Source organism: Podarcis melisellensis (assembly GCF_964234715.1).
Source record: "Podarcis melisellensis genome assembly, chromosome: 3".
NCBI lineage: Eukaryota > Metazoa > Chordata > Lepidosauria > Squamata > Lacertidae > Podarcis > Podarcis melisellensis.
In genome coordinates this window covers 115,598,037-115,619,727 of record NC_138530.1, presented here as the reverse complement: position 1 = coordinate 115,619,727, position 21,691 = coordinate 115,598,037, and the positions used below count along the sequence as shown (strand labels likewise).

Here is a 21,691-nt window from a genome sequence, read left to right as displayed (position 1 = left end):
TTTTACCATAACCTCTTTTATCTCTTCCTCTTTAGTATCCCACTCTAACAGTAGGTTATAAATTTTCGATAATAACTTAGTTTTACCTTCTATTATTTCTATCTGAAATTTAGATTTTTTTTCATTTATCCCTCTCTTTTTATCTTCATTCCATACAGCACTTATTTGATGAAATTGCAACCAGCCTGTTAGTCTATCTTTTAACTCTTCATATGCTCTCAGTTTCCATCCATTTTCTGTTCTTATCAATAAATCTTCATAAGTCAATCTTTCTCCTTCCATGTTTGTTTTTTTAGTAGTTAGGCTATCAATCGGTGATAGCCACCAGGGTGTTTTCCATTCCAAAAGTTTTTTGTTTTTCTCCCAAGCCTCATATAATGATCCTCTGATAATGTGACTTGAGAAACCTTTATGCACCTCTTCTTTATTGAGCCACAAATAAGCGTGCCATCCAAATCTGTTGTTGAAACCTTCTAAATCTAACAAATCCGTGTTTTTCAAATTGATCCAATCTTTAATCCAACAAAGGCAGGAGGCTTCGAAATATAATTTCAAATTTGGCACCGAAAATCCCCCTCTTTCTTTCCGATCCGTAAGTAATTTAAATTTAATTCTCAGTCTTTTCCCCTGCCAAATAAATTTTGAGAGAGTTTTTTTTGCCAATCTTTAAATATTGAAGATTCTCTAATCACTGGAATAGTCTGGAATAAAAATAACATTTTCGGGGAGTATATTCATTTTTATTGCCGCCATTCTTCCCGACCACAAAGGTTTTACTCTGTTCCACATGTCTAAGTCTTTTTTGATCTCTTTCCACATTGTAAAATAATTATTGCCAATTAAATTTATGTTTTTCGTGGTTAACCAAATTCCCAAATATTTTATTTTATTACCACCTTGATTCCATTCTGTATCTCTAATTTTTCTCTTGCATCTTTTTCCAAGTTTTTAGTCATCATTTTTGGCTTTAGTTTATTTAACTTAAAACCAGACAGTTTACCGTACTCCTCTAATATTTCCAAGGCCTTATTGACACTTTTTTGCGGATCTTCTAAGTATAACACCAAATCATCTGCGTACGCTTTCAGTTTGTATTCTTTAGTTCCTACTTTAATCCCTCCTATCTCTGGTTTAATAATGGTTAATAATGGTTTAATGATTAGCTTGAGACAGTACCTAGCATAATATATATGCTGCTCACTGCAGTTGCAAGACATTGTCCTCGACCAAACTGCACTGTGGCTTTCATTATAACCACTGCAAAAAAAAATTGCTTGCTGAAACAAAATGGATTGGATGGAGCCGATTCCAGTGTTGTTCCTCTTTATCCTTATGGTTTCCTTTGTTTTGAAACTGGGCACTTTCGGGAAAAAGAGCTCCCAAAACTTTCCGCCAGGTCCAAGGCCTTTACCTCTCATTGGGAATCTCCACATCATGGATCTCAAGAGGCCTCACAGAACCATGTTAGAGGTAAAGATTCCAGTTCTTCCCATGGCAAGGCTGAAGGGTACTGGGGCAGCCCAGTCAGATGAGCGGGGTAGAAAATTATTATTATTATTATTATTAATAATAATAATAATATCAATAATACATTACACTTTGTTCTTTTAGAGCCTATAAATCTCATCTCCCCTTTGTGTGCTACAGAACTGCCTCTTAACATTCCCAGTCATAGGACCTAGCTGCAATTTATAACTGGTAATTTGAACAAGGTGTTTGGTGTCGAATCCCGTTTGACTCTGCCTCCATTTTCAAGGATTCAAAAGTGCTGGTGCAAACCTTGCGTAGCCCAGCCTCCTCCTTCAGCCTATCTTTCTAAATAGATTTGAGAGGTGCCATTCAAGGTATAATCACTTACAACTGCCTATTTTGTTCTGGTTTTCTGATTATTCATAGCAAATATTTGTGCTGCCACAGCTGAATAATAATAATTTATTATTTATACTTTGCCCATCTGGCTGGGTTTCCCTGGCCACCCAACAGACTAAGAATATGATAAAACATCAAACATTAAAAACTTCCCTTAAAAGGACTGCCTTCAGCTGTCTTCTAAAAATCAGATAGTTGTTTATTGCCTTGACATCTGATGGGGTGGCGTTCCACAGGGCACTCTGTCTGGTCCCGTGTAACCTCACTTCTCACAGTGAGGGAACCACCATAAGGCCCTGAGCCCTGGACCTGAGTGTCCAGGCTGAACGGTGGGGATGGAGACGCTCCTTCAGGATACTGGGCCGAGGCCATTTAGGGCTTTAAATGTCAGCTTCAAAACTTTGAATAGTGCTTGGAAACGTACTGGGAGCCAACGGAGGTCTTTCAGAACCAGTGGTATATTGTCTCGGCAGCCACTCCCACTCACCAGTGTAGCTACCGCATTCTGGATTTGTTGCACTTTCCGGGTCGCCTTCAAAAGTAGCCCCACATAGAGCACATTGCAGTAGCACATTGCAGTAGTACAAGCAGGAGATAACTAGAGCATGCACCATTCTGGCAAGACAGTCTGCTGGCAGATAGGGTCTCAGCCTGCTTACCAGATGGAGCTGGTAGACAGCTGCCCTGGACACAGAATTGACCTGCGCCTCCATGGATAGCTGTGAGTCCAAAATTACGCCCAGGCTGCACATCTGGTCCTTCAGAGGCACAGTTACCCCATTCAGGACCAGGAGTCCTCCACACCTGCCTACCTCCTGTCCCCCCAAAACAGTACTTCTGTCTTGTCAGGATTCAACCTCCATCTGTCAGCCACCATCCAACCGCCTCCCGACACTTACACAGGACCTTCACTGCCTTCAATGGTTTTTATTTAAAAGAGAGGTAGAGCTGATTATTATCCGTATACACCACAAGTGAGAGCCCAGGGGCCTGAACACTCATTCCCCAACACCACTTTCTGGCCCAGGAAGAAGGAGCGAAACCACTGTATAACAGCGCCCCCAGATCCCAGCCTCGCTAGACAGTCCAGAAGGATGTCATGGTCGATGGTATCAAAGGCCACTGAGAGATTCAGCAGAACTAGGAAACAGCTTTCACCTTTGTCCTTAGCCGGCCAGAGATAATCGAGCAGCACAACCAAGGCAGTTTCAGTCTCATGATGAGGCTTGAATCCCAATTGGAAGGCATCAAAATAGTCCACATCCTCTAGACATTCCTGGAGTTGTTCAGCAACCACCCCAGCAATCACCTTGCAAAAGAATGGAAGATTTGAGACTGGGTAGTAGCTAATGCAGTCTTGGTTCTGTCAGAGAGGATTTGCATTAATATATTCTTTGGGTATGCCAGAACTCTGTTTCTCAATTTTTCTTCTGTTGAATTCCAGTTGTCCAAGCAGTATGGGCCTGTCTTCAGCATCCAACTGGGACCCCAGAAAACTGTTGTGTTGACAGGATATGAGACAGTAAAGGAGGCTCTGGTTAATCAGGCGGACGCATTTGCAGACAGGCCCATCGTTCCAATGTTTCAAGAGTTTGGACAAGGCTTAGGTGAGGCACCTCCCTTTCTATTGGAACTTGTAATGCTTGCAGACACACACTGGTCCCAACAGGTGAACACAATCTGTTCCCAAGAAATGGTTTATAAGATGAGTGTTTGCAAAGCAAGTCATCGAAATCCATTGTTTCCTGTGGGGGAAATCCTTGTGAATTTTTCAACCCACCTCAGTGCCTTTGACATTGACAGAATATCTGCAGGCATTAGGCTGAGCATGTGTCACAAAAAATGTCAAATGTGGATTTCTGGAGATCAAGCTAAAATGTTAAAAAGAGTGGACCAGGTCTTGACTTTCTGTGGATAAGTGGTGCTCTGTTGAAGATACAAAAATGGAGGCCATTTAAAGCAAACCTTTCCCATTCCCACCTTCTTCCCAACAGTCATATTGTAAGATGGGGGAGAATGAGACAGGAGGATTGTGAATAATAGTCACACAGCAAAGTAATGCCACATACCAAGGGGAAACTGACTGACCATTTTCTGCCCCAGACTATATATAGAGGAAAAATGAAGGAGGCATAATGGAATACAAAGTAACAAGCTGAGTTCTGCTGGGACGCCTGACATGTAAAAACCACACTCCACTCTAGCCTACACTTTATAATGGAAAATATTGATCAATGGGTTCTCAGGTCATGCTCTGATGGCACAGCTGCCAGCTCTGAAGTCTGAATGGGAGAATAGCTGGGATCCATTCTCACTTCCATGGAAGAAATGCAGAACACAAATTATTGATATATTTGTACAATGGCCATGCAGACATGAAACCTTTCCTCCCGTCTCTTCAGGTGTAATTCTGTCTAATGGTGAAAACTGGAAAGTGATGCGGCGGTTTGTTGTAAGCACATTTCGGGCCTACGGAATGGGAAAGAGGACCATAGAGGACAGAATTGTTGAGGAATGCAGTGTCCTGATAAATAAATTTGAATCTTACGAAGGTGGGTTGGTGTTTTCCTCTGGTGCATAGCTACACTACAGTTGTTTAAAGGTGCCAAGACTATTGTGTTACATATTCCTAACTTCCAGAAGCACAGATCCCAGGGTTCACTGCAATTGGTCTGTTCCTGTAATGTGCAGATTGCGCGGCAATAACTCCTGTGACTTCCAAGCAGGTATTAGCCCAGCTATGGCCACATCCAGCAACACTTAGGTTTAGTTTATTTGTTAAATGAGGTCTACACATAGGGAAGCTGCCAGTAGGGATTTAAGACAACATGAACAGACTTAAAAACAATGCCCTTTCCATACTTTGAATTTCTGTGGGAATGTTCAGGGAGGCAGGAGAGGATATATTGTTTAATGATATCCCCCCTAACTTGCGTTAGCAAGTTCTATATCTTAGCCGAGGAAAAAGGAAGTTTTCTCCTGGCTGGTAGAAAGCATCCCATAGCATGTCCATTCTAGGAATGTGCATCCCACATTTTTAAAGAATGTTTTTGTTTAACTGTCATATTTATGTATAGGAAACCCATTTGAGACCACCACAATTATGAATGCAGCTGTTGCTAATATTATAGTGGCCATACTACTAGACAAGCGATTTGATTATGAAGATCCCACATACATAAGACTTCTCAAGTTGAACAATGAAAATGTCCGGATCGTCGGAAGCTTTTCAGTCATGGTAATCTATCTTTTACAATTAAAACAAACAAACAGTTGATTATGATAACAGTGTATGCAAAGTGGGCAGGGCGACCTGTTTATTGTATATTGTTCAGGATTCACTACAAAACACAGAATATTGGTATCTTAAGAAACCTGGTGGTGATTCGAAATATTTAGAAAACTCACACGGTTCAGTCATCCCGTAACTATAATAAAGTCTCTTGCACACACCCTTTCTGGCCTCACTGCCATCGGGACTCCAAGGACAAGGAAGAACAAGTGATAGTTGGTTCCATGATGGCTCAGAAGGGGCCTCCAAGGGCAGATCTCCCTCTCTGAAGGGGAAGCTCCAGAGGAGAACTGCCATAGCCTACTATTCTGGGGTTGCACATAAATTATGTTCTGAGAGACCCAGCTGAGAGTACAATACTGAGTTTTTCTAATGCCTCTTTTTCCTTTTTCACATTTTTATCCTTTCAGCTGTATAACATGTTTCCTGCTCTTGGTTTTCTTCTGGGGGCTCGTAAGACTATCATTCAAAACAGAGATGAGCTGTTTGCCTTCATAAATGCCACCTTCATAAAACACCTCAGAGATCTGGATGAAAATGACCAGAGGAGCTTTATTGACTCATTTCTTATCCAACAGCAAGAGGTAATGGAGTCTTTTAAGTTGGCCCAGAATAAGCGTTGCCATTTTCAATTCATGTTTTAAGGGCATATTTGCAAGTGAATGCGTAAGTTGTAGTCAGGAAGTCTCACTTCAGAAGGGACCAACATGGCATACTTCCTCCCCTTTCCCAATAGTCAGCCATTGTTAATGTGTTACAGAAGTTGCCTCTGCAGGGTCAATAGTTGCATGCTCAACAGCATTTCTGGAAAAAATATCCCTGATCAAGAAAACATGTAATTATAGATAATTACGCAGTGATGAGAGGTAATCAAGTCATAAATATTGGTTGCCAGACTCCCTTTTGATACAAGGGACGATGGGATAATGCCTCATGTGCTCAGAAGAAGGCGTTCTTCACACTGGAGGAGATAGGAAGCTTTGTGGGTGGGGAGGCATCTCAGAGCAAGGAGAAAACATTGGCCCATGCACTGACCAATCAGCCTTAAATTAGGGCTTCAGTTCTTTTAACCATTACTAAGACTGGAAATGAATATGAATTGGAGTTTCCGCTTATCAATTAATTAGCACCCAGAAAAGGAAACAGGTGGTTGGGTGGCAACAAAGTTCTCAATAACAGGCTGGAAATTATTTCTAAAATCTTAAACTAATTAATGATGAGTTTGAAAAGTTAAAGCAGATCTACAGGCCTGATGTGCTGGTCCCGTGGGTTACCTGAGAGGCGAGGTCCAAGTCCGGTCCGTGGTCAAAGGCGCAACGTGGAGGCAGTCCGTAGTAGCTGAAGCTGGGTGCAGGGCAGGGAGTCGGGTGAAGTCAGGAACAGGCATGCAAGCAGGGAGACAGGGCAGGTCATGAGCTCAGGCAGGAAAGCAGGACAGGGTCTAGGCAGGAGCTAGCAACCAACAATGTTGCTCCCGCAAGTTGGGATTGGGGCTGGCTGGCTTTTATCTGCCCCGAGGCATAGGGCGGCCCCGATCCTCTGGTGACTCGCCTCTCCTGGCCTGGAGGCGAGCACTCCTCCTGCAGGAACCCTATATCATCATGATGGCATAGTCTGGAAAACCTGGAATCTCTCACTACTTAGCGACTGGGGTGCTGTGCAATGATACTTTGGATCATCGGGTCCAGTCAGGTATTCATTTTTATCTTTGCACATGAAATTTTCTCACTACATTCGTTTTAATCAGTTCATACTTTTTGCAACCCAGGAGGAGAAGAAGAAGAAGACGAATGCGTATTTCCACAACGAAAACTTAAAAACTGTTGTGGCCAACTTATTGGCTGCTGGCATGGAATCCACTTCTACCATACTGTGCTGGGGACTGTTACTAATGATGAAATATCCTGAAATTCAGAGTGAGTGCTTTTCATTGGGTTGGCTTCCATTATTCTGAAAAATCTTAATTCCAGTTATATGTAACTGTTAGATAGATAAAATATTTATAATTTGCACGACACACACACACACAATTGTTCAGTCATAAGCTTAACATTTCAACCTGGACTCCCTTCTCCCTCTTTCTGTGGTTCTTTACATTTCATTTCATATTCCTGCATACTCCAAATTATCTCAACATATTCTTTTAGATATATATTCCCGTATATATCCAATAGATATATTGAAACTGTGGGTTTTTACATTAATCCTGCCAATGTCTTAGTATGTTTACAGTTTGTTTGTACATACGCAATAAACCATTTCCATTGTTTTCTAAAAATAATAATAATCTTGTTCTTGTTGGAGAACTAGCCCCATCGAGAGAGGATGGCCCCTCTCCCTGCTCCCGGAGCTTGTTTACTGGTGATCTGCCTCTGGCTGGCATCCCAGACAGACCAGGGAGATCTTGATAGGCGACATTTCCCAGCGTGGAAAATGCACACCCCCTTCTCCCCCCTTCGCAGGGGAAAGAAGAATAGTCAGAAAGTCTTTTTACATCTTGTTTATTTCTGAGAGTACAACTCAACAGAAAACATGTCCGATCACTCAGACTTCTCTCCGAGCGAGAGACAAAGACTTCCTTTACATACGCAACAGGAAGGTCTCATATTACACACTGAACAAAGACTTGTGTAGCCTGTGAACTTACGGGAAGATTCTTTCCCACAGCTAGTCACATCACATGATGTAAACAAGCTGGCTGTTTGCAGCTGTGTTGTTCTCTTATTGTAACATCCTCCCCCATATGAATCAACGTTAGGTGCGAACAAAGCTTGATCCAGAGAAGAAAACAAACAGTTGTTATACATGTAACAATCCCCTGTTGTTTCAGTTCCACCTTTGGAACTACCCGCCACTGGTTTCACCAGTGTAACTCTCTGGTTGTCTGTTTTCCAAGGAATGAGTGCTTCTGCATTACCTTGGCTAGGGAAGGTTGTGTTACGCTTTGCAACTCCCAGTTGTGTCTTTGTTTCTGACTTAGACACACCTTGTCTAGAGTTGTCAACAATAGTAACACATGCAACAGCTGAGTTAGCAAACTCTCAAGAATATCTCTTGGGTGGTATGCCCTTTGTAACCTTCTCAGACCTGCGTATGAGGTGCTGATCCTCTTTGCTGACTGGTTCATCCTCAGGACCTTTTGGAGAACCACGCCCAACAGTAAACAATGGTTCAGGCACTTCTGGTTCAGCCTTAACCTGTGTAGGTCTAGACATTGTGTGAGAACCTCTCTCAATGACTGTGTCAACAGAACTCTCTGAGCTTTCTGTGTCACCAGAAAAATCAGAATCATCATCTGAATTGTCATCGGTGGGAAATGTGTGAAAAACCTGTCTCTCCTGTCCAGGAGTGCTCTCTAGGAACTTTGTGAGAATCACCTTACCAGATTCAGACAAAATTACTCTGTAGAGACCCTTTTCATAACCCAAAAAAATGCCTTTTGCATTCTTAATTCCATCTGGAGTTTCTGTATTTACGTGAGATCCCAAAACCTTAAAATGTGTTACAGGAGGTTTCCTTCGGAATAGCTTCTCAAAAGGAGAACTTTCCATACCTTTTGAAACCTTTCTCACCCAAGTGTAACAATAAGAAGATAAAGTTTCAGCCCAAAACTCATGTGGCAAATGTGAACTCAGCAATTGTGCCTTCATGCCATTCTGCAACTCTTTGTTCACCTTTACACAAACATTGTTGTTCTATGCAGCTTCAGAAACAGCAACCTTATGCTCTATCCCTTGTTTCTCCAGGAAATCCTGAAAATCCTGTAAAAGAAAAACTGGCTTTTCATCTGTGAAAAGATAATCAATATTAGCATCATGAATGACTGGTGTCACGCTTATCACAAAACTCCTTAAACCTTGCTAAGGTTTCTCTGGGTGATCCTAATATATAAGTCCAGACATATCGAGAAAGATGATCAACACATACAAGATAGTATTTAGCATTGCCTCTAGATGGTGCTAGAGGACCAATCACATCAGCATACACTCACTGAAAAACACTGGTAACTTTCGTTGCCTTCTGATCCTTGACGTCTTTCGACACACCTGCAAGAGACAGCATTTTAGACTCACACGCAGTGCAACTATTGTAATCATTTTCATCAAAAGTCAACAGATACAGTCCGTCTTTCTCTCTGGCAGAAAGATACAGCTCTCCATCTTTAAAGATTTTGCAACTCTCCTTATCATAGGACAACACCAGCCCTTTCTTTGTCATCTGAGAAACACTCAACAGATTGAACTTCAAATCAGGAACATAATACACATTGTTTATAGTCAAGTTCAGGCTTTCCAGGTAAACAGTTCCAAACCCGGTCGCTTCGATCTCCTGACCATTGGCCTGTTTCACAGTGAACTGTTGCTTCTCAAACATAGAAAACAATTCCTGGCGTGATGCCATGTGCTGCGTCGCTCCCGTGTCCAAAACAAACACGTTTTCCACCGATGATGTGGCTTTTAGCGACAGCAAAGCCTTAGCAGGTTTCACCTGGGACTTGGCACGACCTTTGCTTGAAGCCCCAGGCTTTGCAGAGCTCCCTTTAGCTCCTTTCTGCTCATGTGGCCTTTTACAGTGCCTCTGAATATGCCCAGGCTGGCCACAATTGTAACAATGGACAACGTTCAGAACTACAGCTTGCTCTTCTCTAGCAATAGCAGTGGGGGGCGCTAGAACTCCGAGCCTCACTCCCCCTGTCAGCAACAGCCAGTGCAGCTAGGGGAGGTGGATAAGGTAAACCTGCCCCTTTCTTGGCATCCATCTTGAATCCAAGCTTCAGTGGAATTTGCTGCCAAGGAGTGTGGTGGAGTCTCCTTCTTTGGAGGTCTTTAAGCAGAGGCTTGACAACCATATGTCAGGAGTGCTCTGATGGTGTTTCCTGCTTGGCAGGTGGTTGGACTCGATGGCCCTTGTGGTCTCTTCCAACTCTATGATTCTATCAGCAGCGAGCTGAAAAATCCAAAAGTCTATTGGGCTGTTTACAAGCTGCTAGCACCTGGCAGCTAGCTCAGCTTGGAAAGTCCCTTCCAACAGTCTGTGCGATAGCAAGCAAACGCTGAAATTCCAACAGGTATTTTCAGCCTCTGAGCCTTGCTTTCACTCCGGCTTGCTTTTCTCTTTACCTTTGAAGCTAACTAGCTCATAAATTAGCTCAAAAAGTACTCACAAATTCTTTGGCATGGAACGGCAGTTTTATCAGCTCCCCTGGAATGTGAAGAATGTGGCTCTCTTTCTCTCTCTTTTTTAAAATAATGTGGGCAGGTAGTCCCTCCCCTACCTGGCCTGGTCTCCTTGGCAACACTTCCCCCAGGCGGGATTGGACAACTGACTGAGGTAGGTGGAGCCCTCCAGGTATCCCACCTGGGGGAAGGCGAAGCCAAGCCTGTGCTGATGGAGCCACTCCAGATCCAGGGGCTGCGCGCGTCCACGCAAAGGGCCCCCCCCCCCGTTTTATGTGGGGAGCGGTCATTTTCAGTTCATCATATATCATTTCCTAGTAAACTTTAACCCTATTACAAGCCCACCACATATGAAAAATAGTACCTTCTTTCTCTTTACGTTTCCAGCACATAGTCAGTTCGGATTTATACATTTTAGCCAATTTACTAGGTGTCAGGTACCATCTATCTAACATTTTCATATAGTTGTCTCTTAAACTATAACATTCTGTAAATTTTATATCCACATTTGATAAACTTTCCCATGCCTCCATTTCTATATTATAACTAATATCTATTGCCCAGTGTATCATTGAAGATTTCACTTGTTCGTCCTTCGTCTCCCATTCCAATAAGATCTTATACATTTTAGATATCACTTTAACATTACAGTTTAACAGGTCTCTTTCCAGTTGTGATGTTTGTTCACAACTGCTTCAAATTCCTTTTAAATACTTCATTCAAATGATCATATTGTAACCATGTTGGTAACATCTCTGATAAATCTTTTAAAAAATTTAATTTACCGGTAAATTCTCCAAAGGTGAAAGCCATAGTGGTGTTTTGGTCTCCAAAAGGATTTTATACTTATCCCATACTCTATACATTCTTTTCCTGATTATATGGTTTGTAAAACCTTTATGTACTTTCACATTTTCATACCTCAAGTAAGCATGCCAACCAAAAATATTATCATGACCTTCCCAATCTGAAATATGTGAATTATTCAATAACAACCATTCCCTCAAACAGCATAGACAAGGTGCTTCGTAATAGAATCCCATATACGGCAGGGGGAAAAACTCCTTTCTCTTTCATCTGTCAATTTTTTATGTTTTATTTGTTTTACTCTTATTTTTCCTTGCCAGATATATTTAGAAATATATTTTTGCCATTTGTGGAAACAATTTGTCGTGCCGATCACTGGTATTGATTGATCACTGGTATTGGTTTTTTGTAGGGGAGCTATTGGGTGGTTGTTTTGATTTTGATTATGTATTTTGTGGTTTTATATTTTGATTTTATTCTGTGAACATCTGGATATAGGGTGGTATATACATTCACTAAATAATAATAATAATAAAATAAATAACAATAAATAAATAACAATAAATCAAAAAGAATATTGTCAGTAATACATTCATTTTAATTGTTGAAGTAATGAAAGTTTCATTCTCCTCCATATTTGCAAATTTATTTTAATATCCTCCCAAGTTTTTAAATAATTATCCTTATACAAATTTATATTCTTGCTCTTAACCACACACCCAAAATATTTAATCTTCTTTTCACTCTTTAAGATAGATAAACTTTGTAATTTATTTTTACCCTCATCATTCATATTTTTTACCAGGAGTTTAGTTTTATCTTTATTAATTTAAAGATCTGCTATTTCTAAAAATAAAATAAAAAATCTTTTCCAATGACTTTGGGATTGACTCTATTGGTTCCTCAACAAATATCACCACATTATCTGCAAAAGCTATTATATTATTATAATAATATAATATAATATAATATAATATAATATAATATAATATAATATAATATAATATAATTATATTATATTATATTATATTATATTATATTATATTATATTATATTATATTATATTATATTATAATATTCTCTTTCCGCTTTTATCCCCACTTTTTATTATTATTACATCTTATTCTTTGTGCCAAAACTTCTAAAACTATTATAAACAATGAAGGTGACAGTGGGCAACCTTCCTTTAGTTATTTTACAATTCTCAGGCACTACATTACTTGCTGATGCATTAGTATATATTGCCTTGACTCCTTTTATAAAACTGTGTCCACAAACCATATATTCCAAAGCCTTAAATATATAAATCCCAGGAGACATTGTCAAATGCTTTCTCGGAGTCTAAATGCTTTCTCTTTTAATACAGTTTTCAACCCATTAGCTAATATGTCTGCAAACAGTTTATAATCCTTATCCAACATCAAAATAGGCCCAGAGCTCTTAACCAGCTTTGGATCTCTATTTTGTTTATGAATCAAAGTTATGTATACAGTCTTCTGGGATTTGGGTAACTCTCCTGTATTCAAAGTTATAGTCATATCTTTTAAAGGTTGCATTCGGTAATCTTGTAATTTTTTAATAATGTATTGCTGAAACTCCATCAGGTCTGGGTGCCTTCCCTAATTTTGCCTGTAAAATTACTTGCTGTAAAACCATCATTGTGACAGCTCTATTCAGAAATGACATTTTAACTTTTGGTATCTTAAGCAGTCTGTTGTCTTCTAAATATTTACCCATTTCTTCTACCTTAACTCATTTGCCTTAATATGGTGCGGCATAAAAACTCACGAATTGATCTATTTTTTTTTTCCAGATTTTCCACACTCTACCTCCTACATTTATTCTATCAATGCAGTTTTTTATTCTTTCTTCTTTATTTGCCAAGCTAATAGTTTCCCCCTTTCTTGGAGGCATATAACGTCCAAGTTTAACTTCTTTACAACATGATCAATTTTATTCATTTAGTCTTATTATTTTGCTTATTTACATTCCCAGATAGAATTCTCAAAGCCATCTTGTTCCATATTTATTTCTCTTTCACCTCCACCTCTGTTGAATCTTCCTCTTCCTGTCCAGCTTCCAGTTCAAATGCTCTTTCTCCAGCTAACTCTTTCCCATATTTTGTCCAGAATTTGTCAGGGTCCGGAGGATCCAAGATCTTTGTTTTTGACCTTTATATGTAAAAGATACCACTTCAGAATATTCCCAGCAGTGATATTTTAATAATCATCCTGGAGGCATATCTCTCCCTCAGTATATCAGGTTATTGTCTAAATTGTTTGTCCTTCTTAAAAATACATTTGTTAAATTCTAGAGATTAAATTTGTGAGCCTATGGAACTGTAGAATGAGTTTGTGGCAGTTTTATGCTTCAGAGATTAATTTCAAAGACATAATCTGAGCAGAAAAATAAATGTTTTTCTTTTTGTTTTCCCCAGTAAAGGTCCAAGAAGAAATTGCAAAGGTTGTTGGATCTTCTCAGCCAAGGATTGAACACCGAACAAAAATGCCTTATACAGATGCCGTGATCCATGAGATCTTGAGGTTTTCCAATATCGTCCCAACCAACATGCCACATGCCGCGGCTGCAGATGTTACCCTCAATGGCTACTTCATTCCAAAGGTGATCCTTTTCATTGAACTGCTGCCCACTAGTTACAATATATTTTAAGGCTTTCCTGGGAGTAAGCCCCTTGGACTTCAGTGTGGCTGACATCTGAGCAGACTTGTATAGGATTGCACTGTAAGCTTTCAGTCTACCCTTCGGAAGGTGTCAGGCATCAGCTTCAACCCATTAAAGAGATTAAAGAGATCTCAGTGGAAAGGAGCACAAGGTTTGAAATAAACCGTTTCTTGTGGGAAATCATGGTTTATACATTAAAGTTTGTCACACTAAAGACATTTCTCAGATGAACTCACATCTCATTTCTCCTACACTAAATATTTATTGTACCAGAGGCATACACTTTATTTTAAAATGACTCTTGCTTTGCCTTTGCAGGGGACATACATCATACCATTGCTGGCCTCTGTGCTGCACGATGAATCTCAATGGGAGAAACCACATAAATTCTATCCTGAGCATTTTCTCAACTCTGAAGGAAAATTCGTAAAGAGAGATGCTTTCATGCCTTTCTCTGCAGGTAATTTTTTTACTTTTGTGTATACCTGCATAGTGTGTGCTTAGTCAATGGGCTTTTTACATGCCTGGAATGTACCCTATTGTGCAAAGGTAAGAATGACATCACTTGCTGTGGCCATTTGTGCCACTAGATCTGGCCACCATTGGTGTGCGGCCCCTGGAATGCTGCTCACCACGGAATGGGGCCTTCAGGGTGAGAAAGATTTCCCACCCCTGGTTTTCAGCATTGCAGAATGGCTGGTATTGGGAGTTAATAATTCTTTTAAGATGGAATTGTGACCTGTTATTTTATCTCTGCATTTTAGTCTGCTTTAAAGTATTTGGGATGTTATTAAGCAACTGCTAAACCCAGTTTCTCTGCTGCCTGTGTGTCCTTACAGGTCGTAGAGCATGTGTAGGTGAGACTCTTGCCAAAATGGATCTCTTCCTCTTCTTCACAAGTCTCCTGCAGAAATTCACCTTCCAGCCTCCCCCTGGAACGTCTCAAGAAGACCTGGACCTTACTCCTGCTGTTGGGCTTACAACACCACCCATGCCCCACCAGCTCTGTGCTCTGCCACGTTTCTAAGACTCACAAGCTCCTGGCTTGCTTAGCCTACCTGTGTGTGCAATGCGAGGCTTTCTTAAAACACCCCTGTTCTGCAAGGGTATTTGGGTTGAGTAGCCTAGTGGTGGAATTGGTGCATGCTTTGTCACAAATCTTGTGTTCCCCTTTACCTGCCATATTGCCAAATCACGTGAAATGAGCATTGGAGCATCTCTTACTTAAAACCTGGCCCTGTGTTCATATGACACTTGAGTCATAGAGATCAATCAACAAATCTGGTTGCATGTATTCCCATGTTAACATATACTTTCAAAGATCTTGAAGCATCATATTCCCAGGTGGATGTGCAGGGAATTGTGATGAAGACAAAAAAAAGGACTGGAAACCATGCCTTATGAGGAATGGTTGAGGAAGTTGGGCTGCAATGTATTCTGATTCTGAATTGTATTTGTTGTTGTCAGGCAATTCCGTCTTCTGTTCCAGCGATCAGCTGAATATGGTGGGCGGGGAGGGGGAAGGGCCAGGTGCTCTGAGGCAAAAACAAAGGAATAGGAGCCAGGAATCGACCAGAACCTCCTGGGTATCGATCAGTCGATCCCGATCAACCTGTTGGTTATCCCTGGAATAAAACAACCATCTTCCATCTTCTCTCTGTATCTGAATGAACTTTCTCTGAGAGTCTGGATTAGCTTAAGGCTTCCCTCATCAATGGAATTCTGACTGGTCATATGAAAAATGAAAATGGTGGAAATGTGTCAAATTCAAAATCAAAACTTCCACCTCCACAAGAGGAAAAACTCCAAATCTTCTCTGCCTAGCTACTGCTCTGAGAGGGAAGAGGGAGTTAATCTCTTTCACACTGGAGTCAGTGGAAGTCTCCATGGTCTCACCAGGAAATAGAAAAAAAATGTCTGGTTTGAATTTCTCTCCTCTCTTAAGAAAATCCAGCCACACCCACTAAAATACTTTGAATTTTGTCTTAACTGGGTACCATAACCTTTGTAGGAATGGATTTAGGCACTATGAGAGGATGTACTGCTTAGTTATTATCCTTCCTTGCTCATATTGTTGCATGTCATATGCTCTAATGCCACCATGTTGAACAGTTTCAAGATGGAAATGAAAAAAAACTATTCTAAAAAGAAAAATATGTGTGAGTGTTTCAATGGGAGAAAGTTCAGGAAATACTGAACCCTTTCAAACCAAATGCTGTCGTACCTAATTGAAGTTGAATAATTTCATCTGCAAATGATTTCACAATGCGGCTCTCTACTGATAATCCTAAGGTATGAGTTCGCCGTGTTCAAGAGCATTGTAATCTGTTCTGGAAAGCATAAGTTCGTGGAAGTGGGCACCACTCACTTGAGTAAACATTAAACTGAAAGGCATATCATCCAATGTACAGCTTTGAATAGTTGTGGAGAAGAAAAAAAAATTGGAGGAATGGCTTAATGATTCACTAGAGACATTACATAATATAATATATGGGTGGCGCATTGCAGTTGGCAGACACTGTTGTTGACCAAACTGCTCTGTAGCTTTGTTGTTTTTATAGAAGTCTTTTAAACCGTCTCAGCCTTTGGGTTGCCAGGTTTTTATCTGGAGGTTTCTGCTTTTTTTCTGTTTGGCTCCGGATGCCTCCAAGCCTCGAAGCTCTACTCAGCTATCAGTGGGATGCTCCCAGTCTCAGCGGGGTCGAGGCCACTGGGAGGCAGCTTAGGGTTCTTCATGGCCTCATTGGTTGTCGCATTGGGAACCCCTGGTTACCCCCAAATCATGGTGGTGATGGTGGCCGGGTTGGCCTTGCAGGCACCAGCCAGGCAGCGCCATTGTGCTTGTGGTCCTCTGAAGCTCCATGCTGCCTTGGCGCTCGCCGGAAGTCCATACTGGTGCACATCGAAATATCCATCCCTGAATGCAGTTCAAGGATTACTCCAAAGAATTTCAGAATGCTGCCCTTTACTCCCATTATAACAGATTAATTTATACATAATCTGGGTGACATGTCTGCAGCCAGGTTCAAGAGAATTTGAATTTGTTCTGGAAGACAATAGTTTGTGGAAGTAAGCACTTGAGTAAACATTAAACTGAAAGGCAAATAATCCATTGTACAGCTTTGAATAGTTGTGGAGAAGAAAAATCAGAGGGATGGTTTAATAATTTGCTAGAAATGATTTGCTATGTAACATAATATATGGGCTGCTCATTGCAGTTGGTAGACACTGTTGTTGACAAAACTGCACTGTAGCTTTGTTGTTTTTGAAGAAGTCTTTTATTTTTTTTAAAATAATTTTTATTAGGTTTTCACATTTTACACGCCAAGATAATCCAAAAACAAAACACATATAAATTCATAACTTTCTTAACCCCCCCTTGACTTCCCCCCACCCTCCCTTCATACATCCCAATTTCAACAATTAGCTCCGCAAATTCTTATCTCTCATCTTTCACCTATTATTGTTATTTTAAAAATTAATTCTTATTACTTGGCCAAATCTTACACCAATTTTCTTATAACTATTAAATTCTTTTCTAAGGTCGACCCAAATTCTCTTCCACGAATTCCCTTTCATATACTAAATATAGATCATAATAAACAAACAAAAAATCATAAAAAAATTATAGTTCTATTCTATTCTCCCTCCCCTCCCTGCCCCGGTTTCTGTCCCTTCCCAACTGAAAGTCCATAAAACAGTTCTTAGCCTGGATTCCTCACATCAGAGGCCTTCAAATCTCTGTCTGTCTCTCTCTGCCGATTTTGTTGGTAGCCCTCTTTGTTGATCCTCAGGTCTCGAAGGAGCTCTGACACAGTCTCATCAAATTTTCTTCCATCCAAAAAACTTGGTAGCAACTGCTGCAAAATGTCCGCTGATTTCCCATACACAAAGAGTAGGCCCCAATCATATTTCTTGCTTCTTTTCAGTTCCAGTATTCCAAGTGTTCCAGGGGCTTCCTCTTTCCTCTTTCGGGTCTTTCGCCGGTTGGTGCTCCCAAAGTCATCTTTTTTATGCTCTGACAGTGTAGGCTTAGGGTTGATACTCTCCTGTACTTTCATGGCTCCTTCTTCTTTCTCCCCCAGTTCCAAAGATGTTTCTTCCTGTTCAGCTGCGGCTTCTGTTTCAGTCAAATCCTTTATGCTTTCAGCAGAGTTGCTTAGTTTAGAGTTCAAGGTTATCAGTTGTTTGTTCATAGCCAAACTCTGCTCCTGCAGTATTCCCACAAGAAAGAACATTCTTTCTATCTCTGCCTGTAGTTTTCCATCCGCAGCCATTGCAATGTTTCAAAGTTTCCCCTAGGGGGATTTTAGCTACTTAGTAATCCTTTTCCCAACAGTCTGATACTTTGTTGAATATAACTTCTTTATTCCCAAACAGTTTAGCTCAAATTTAGCAAATTTAGTCCAGAGAGACGTTAAACAGTGAGGTTCTTGACTTTAACTGCCCGTTTGACAGCTCTTTTGACAGCTGTCAAACTCCTTGTTCCTTTTCCTCCAGCTCACACACAAAGCACTCCCGGGTCCAGGGGGGGGGGGGTTTAGACAAAAACTTCCAAAACTCAATTCTTACTCTCCAGCACAAATCTTCTTCTGTCAAATTCGAGGAATTATTATCTTTTAACTCATACCACAAAAGAAATCTCTCCACCTTAGTTCTCCGATCTTTGCGTTAAATCTTTCTGTAGAAGAGGGGATGCGGACTTCCCTTTAGCACATCCCCCCGGTCGTACCGAATTCAAGGATAAAGAATTTTTAGAGTCCAAATTTCATTCTACTCACGGGATTGTTTCAAGTCCAAATTTCAAGGAAAAAAGTCGGCGCTCTCCAGCCATGGCTCGCGGCTTCGCTTCACTGCAGTAGCGGTCTACTCCCAGCACCGCGCCACTCTCCGTACCCTCTCTGTAGCCTTTAAAAAGGCTCTTCGTGGGTCGGAGGGGGCGCTTAAGGTGCCCACCGAGTCACCAAGTCCGCAGGCTTCTGCGCCTGCGGTTTCTAAGGGTCCCCGCCTCACCGTCGCGGTAAGACCCATCTGCAGTAAAGCCGATTCCCTCCGGAGCTCCGGAGGGAATCCGCCATTAGCTGATCGCGTCGACCCGGAAGCTGAAGAAGTCTTTTAGACAGCCTTTGGGTTGCCAGGTTTTTATATGGAGGTTTTTGCTTTTTTCTGTTTGGCTCTGGAGGCCTCCAGGCCTTGGAGCTCTGCTCAGGGGCGGAGCAAGGGGGTGCATTGGGGGCGAGCCACACTGGGTGACATCCTGAGGGAGGGTGACACTCTGCATGCGTATCCCTGCCCGCGACTCCCAAGCCTACACCTGTCGGGGCCGCTGGCAAAGTGGCAAAGCTTCCCCCTTCCCCCGGCTCACTGTAGGCTTGGGAGTCATGGGCAGGTTGCCCTGTCATCCAGGACAGGCCTTGTTCCACAGATCGCCCGCTTGCCCACTTGGTGCTTCGCTTCCTTCCTACTCGGGCTGCTAGTGGAGGCAAGGGACGGGCCAGGGAGGGGCGTCGGTGGGCCACGAGAAGTGCCCTCTCCCATCCACCCACAAGCTGGTGGCCGGCCTCCCTCCTTCCCTCGCCCTTTCCTGCCTCTTCTGCACACACGGAGCAAGAACCAGCCCCTCGCGCCTGTAAAACAGGCTCTCTCTAACATTCCAGAGAAACCAAAAAGAAAAGTCACTGTTTTGAGTTCCTCTCTTTTATGGATACAACGAATAGTTTTGGCTACAACCATTGGGGATTGCACCAGCAGGGTAGAAAAACGCCTTTGCAATGCTTTGTTCTGATGTGTGGCCTCGCCTTTAATGAAATGCCCCCCCTCCCAGCCATGGTACGTTTGCGTTGACGTATAGTAGTGGTTTTCTGAAATAAAACCAAAGGGCAATTCACTGCTTGGCTGCAATTTTGCAAATACAACTAAGGTCTTTGCTCTTTTGTAGTTCTCCCATTGCCAGGTAGATTTGATATCTGCGGGCCTCAATTTTGTTCTGTTCCTACGTTATGACTCTTCCACTGCTGCTCCTGCAGAGTAGGGGACTTTATTCATGGAGATCCTGCCACGGTTTTTCTCTTCTTTTCTTAGAATAAGGCAGCAGCCAGCGGACCGGCTTTGTACTGAACCTTTTGTGAATATCTATTATAGTTGGTGAGCAGTGAAGGGATCCTGTGCAGACATAGATGGAAATTGGATAACTATCAGAGGGTTGTGATTGTTCTCTCTCTCATTAAAATAATTCACAGTTTTAATAAAATAATGCCGTATCAATCTGAATTGGATCTTTTGATTAAGAATGCAGATGCACTTATCACTTTTTAAGCCTGGGTGTTCCACGATTTCAAAACAAAACCCCAGAGAATTCTCTACCCCCAAGGAAAAAAAAAAAACCTCCAACAAAACAGATATCTAAATATGAATAACACATGTGCCCCTTCATGGATCACTGCCTTGCCGTGGCGAAGGGGCTTGAAGAACTCAGAGAAGCTATGAACTATGCCGAGCAGGGCACCCAAGATGAACAGGTCATAGTGGAGAGTTTTGACCAAACGTGATCCACCTGGAGGAGGAACCGGCAAGCCACTCCAGTATCCCTGCCAAGAAAACTCCATGGACAAAGACAACAGGCATATAAAAGTTATGACGCTGGAAGATGAGCCCCTCAGGTCGGAAGGCGTCCAACATGCTACTGGGGAAGAGCGGAGGGCAAGTACAAGTAGATCCAGAGCTGATGAAGCGGCTGGGCCAAAGCCGAAAGGACGCTCAGTTGCGGATATGCCTGGAAGTGAAAGGAAAGTCCAATGCTGTAAAGAAAAATATTGCATAGGAACCTGGAATGTAAGAACCATGAACCTGGGTAAGTTGGAGGTGGTCAAAAATGAGATGGCAAGAATAAATATTGACATCCTGGGCATCAGTGAACTAAAATGGACGGGAATGGGTGAATTCAGTTCGGATGACCATCATATCTACTACTGTGGGCAAGAAACCCGTAAAAGAAATGGAGTGGCCCTCATAGTCAACAAAAGAGTGGCGAAGGCTGTACTGGGATGCAATCTCAAAAATGATAGAATGATCTCGATACGAATCCAAGGCAGACCTTTTAACATCACAGTAATCCAAGTTTATGCACCAACTACTGGTGCTGAAGAAACTGAAATTGACCAATTCTATGAAGACTTACAACACCTTATAGAAGTGACACCAAAGAAGGATGTTCTTCTCATCATAGGGGATTGGAATGCTAAAGTAGGGAGTCAAGAGATAAAAGGAACAACTGGCAAGTTTGGCCTTGGAGATCAAAACGAAGCAGGGCAAAGGCTAATAGAGTTCTGTCAAGAGAACAAGCTGGTCATCACAAACACGCTTTTCCAACAACACAAGAGACGACTCTACACATGGACATCACCAGATGGGCAGCATCGAAATCAGATTGATTATATTCTCTGCAGCCAAAGATGGAGAAGCTCTATACAGTCAGCAAAAACAAGACCTGGAGCTGACTGTGGCTCAGATCATCAGCTTCTTATAGCAAAATTCAAGCTTAAACTGAAGAAAGTAGGAAAAACCACTGGGCCGGTAAGATACAATCTAAGTCAAATCCCTTATGAATACACAGTGGAAGTGAGGAACAGGTTTAAGGATTTAGATTTGGTGGACAGAGTGCCTGAAGAACTATGGATGGAGGCTCGTAACATTATACAGGAGGCAGCAACGAAAACCATCCCAATGAAAAGGAAATGCAAGAAAGCAAAGTGGCTGTCCAATGAGGCCTTACAAATAGCGGGGGAGAGAAGGCAAGCAAAATGTGAGGGAGATGGTGAAAGATACAGGAAATTGAATGCAGATTTCCAAAGAATTGCAAGGAGAG

At 41.7% G+C, this 21,691-nt stretch overlaps 1 protein-coding gene and 1 long non-coding RNA gene across 2 annotated transcripts in view; one reads left to right on the top strand and one right to left on the bottom strand.

The window, feature by feature from the left end:
• The window catches only part of LOC309367286, a 119,440-nt gene that overhangs the window by 9,002 nt on the left and 88,747 nt on the right, over positions 1–21,691 (bottom strand). The window lies entirely within an intron of this gene.
• Positions 1,199–15,107, top strand: LOC309367076 (cytochrome P450 2K6-like). The gene is made up of 9 exons (XM_081906364.1): positions 1,199–1,470; positions 3,314–3,476; positions 4,272–4,421; positions 4,947–5,107; positions 5,572–5,745; positions 6,930–7,077; positions 13,583–13,767; positions 14,146–14,287; positions 14,667–15,107. The coding sequence occupies exons 1-9, from the start codon at positions 1,288–1,290 to the stop codon at positions 14,852–14,854; spliced, it is 1,494 nt and encodes a 497-aa protein (XP_081762490.1). The 5' UTR covers positions 1,199–1,287; the 3' UTR covers positions 14,855–15,107.

Coding starts and splice junctions, on each gene's coding strand:
- LOC309367076 (XM_081906364.1), top strand. CDS start 1,288: ATGGATTGGATGGAGCCGATTCCAGTGTTGTTCCTCTTTATCCTTATG. Junction 5,108..5,571: donor TCGGAAGCTTTTCAGTCATG/GTAATCTATCTT, acceptor TTATCCTTTCAG/CTGTATAACATGTTTCCTGC. Junction 14,288..14,666: donor TTTCATGCCTTTCTCTGCAG/GTAATTTTTTTA, acceptor GTGTCCTTACAG/GTCGTAGAGCATGTGTAGGT.